Source organism: Oryzias melastigma, unplaced genomic scaffold (assembly GCF_002922805.2).
Source record: "Oryzias melastigma strain HK-1 unplaced genomic scaffold, ASM292280v2 sc05813, whole genome shotgun sequence".
Taxonomy (NCBI): Eukaryota; Metazoa; Chordata; class Actinopteri; order Beloniformes; family Adrianichthyidae; genus Oryzias; species Oryzias melastigma.
Genome location: NW_023422378.1, coordinates 1 through 1429, shown reverse-complemented (window position 1 = coordinate 1429; position 1429 = coordinate 1). Strand labels below are relative to the sequence as shown.

The 1429-nt window shown below is 50.8% G+C and overlaps 1 protein-coding gene across 1 annotated transcript; it reads right to left on the bottom strand.

Moving 5' to 3' along the window:
• Positions 1 to 462: 462 nt before the first annotated feature.
• On the bottom strand, positions 463 to 1429 carry LOC112138797 (WD repeat and HMG-box DNA-binding protein 1; the record flags this gene model as incomplete). The annotated part of the gene is given in 4 exon segments (XM_024261435.1): positions 463 to 614; positions 683 to 794; positions 1020 to 1113; positions 1318 to 1429. Coding segments are annotated over 3 exon segments (341 nt in total), but the record flags the coding sequence as incomplete, so codon positions are not given.

Sequence of the window (1429 nt, the reverse complement as noted above, 5' to 3'; positions counted from 1 at the left end):
GGAGAACCAGAGGACATGAGGAGAAGAACCAGAAGACAAGAGGAGGAGAACCAGAGGACAAGAGGAGAAGAACCAGAGGACAAGAGGAGAAGAACCAGAGGACAAGAGGAGAAGAACTAGAAGACATGAGGAGAACCAAAAGGACAAGAGGAGGAGAACCAGAGAACAAGAGGAGGAGAATCAAAAGACGAGAAGAAGAACCCGAGTACAGGTGAAGGAGAACCAGAAAACAAGAGGAGGAGAACCAGAGGACAGGAAGAGGAGAACCAGAGGACATGAGGAGGAAAACCAGAGGAAAGAATGAGGTCCAGATCGTGACGACAGCAAAGCTGCAGGTTTGATTCTTCGCCAGATTGAATCAGCGTTTCCTCCTGCAATAGCGTGGAACATCTGTCCGATCTCTCCACGCTGTCATCACTTTTGTTTGCCCGTGTTCGTAGGTTTAGTTCTGAAGATCCGTACCTGGATCCTGCAGCCACCCTGGAGCCACTGCTGTTGAAGGTGACGTGCGTGGCGTTGGTGGTGAACCGGGTCAGGATGCCGTCTGGATCTCCATCAGGGAAGGTGTGGATCTGCACCGTGTTGTTCGAACTGGCGGTCACCAGCTTTCCTCTCTGTGAAGAACAGAGTCTTTAGCAAAACTTCAACGAGAGATGTGCGCCACAAAGAGGCGGAGCCGCACCTTCAGAGCCAGAGAGTAAGCCTTCTCTCCAACGGTGATGAACTTTGGATCATCATCATCCAGACTTTCCCAGATCCGAACATCTCCATCGTTTCCACAGGTCACTAAAAACCTGCGGGAGGGTTTCTTCCAGTCAGAGTTCGACTTTAAACACAAAACTCTGGAGAATTTGGTTGAAATACAGAATAAAGACAATGAAGGACGGCATTCCTGCCAGCCTCTGATACTACAGATGAACGGAAGGGGAGCAGGAGAAAGGAGCACAGCAGCCACATGTGACTTTGTCCTCCGAACAGGACTCCAGCAAACACCAGAGCCGCTCCACATCTCCACTTACTTCCCACCCTCATCGAAGCAGACCTCGGTATGTCCCTCCGAGTGCCCGTAGCGCATCGGCTTTCTCTCACACGGCATTGTGGCGAGCCTTCAGCCTGAACACAAAGTTTTAGGTCAATCAACTTTAGTAAAACGTCCCCATCATGTGACCAAGCGGCTGCTTTATGTAGATGCTAGCGGCGCCAACAGACAGAGGTGTTGAAGAAGCGGCTAAAGCGTCAGACTGTCCGTCCCGCCTATGAAAACTACTCGTATTAGATTTGCAAAGGGAAAAAACAACAACAAAACCACTTACAGACCTTTCTGTCCCACTGAAGCGTCCTCTGAAACTCCCGCGCTGGACTGAAAACAAGGAAGCTCTGCGTCACAACTCCCGCCAGCTACGCAATGACGTCAGGTGGGAAGTCCCTC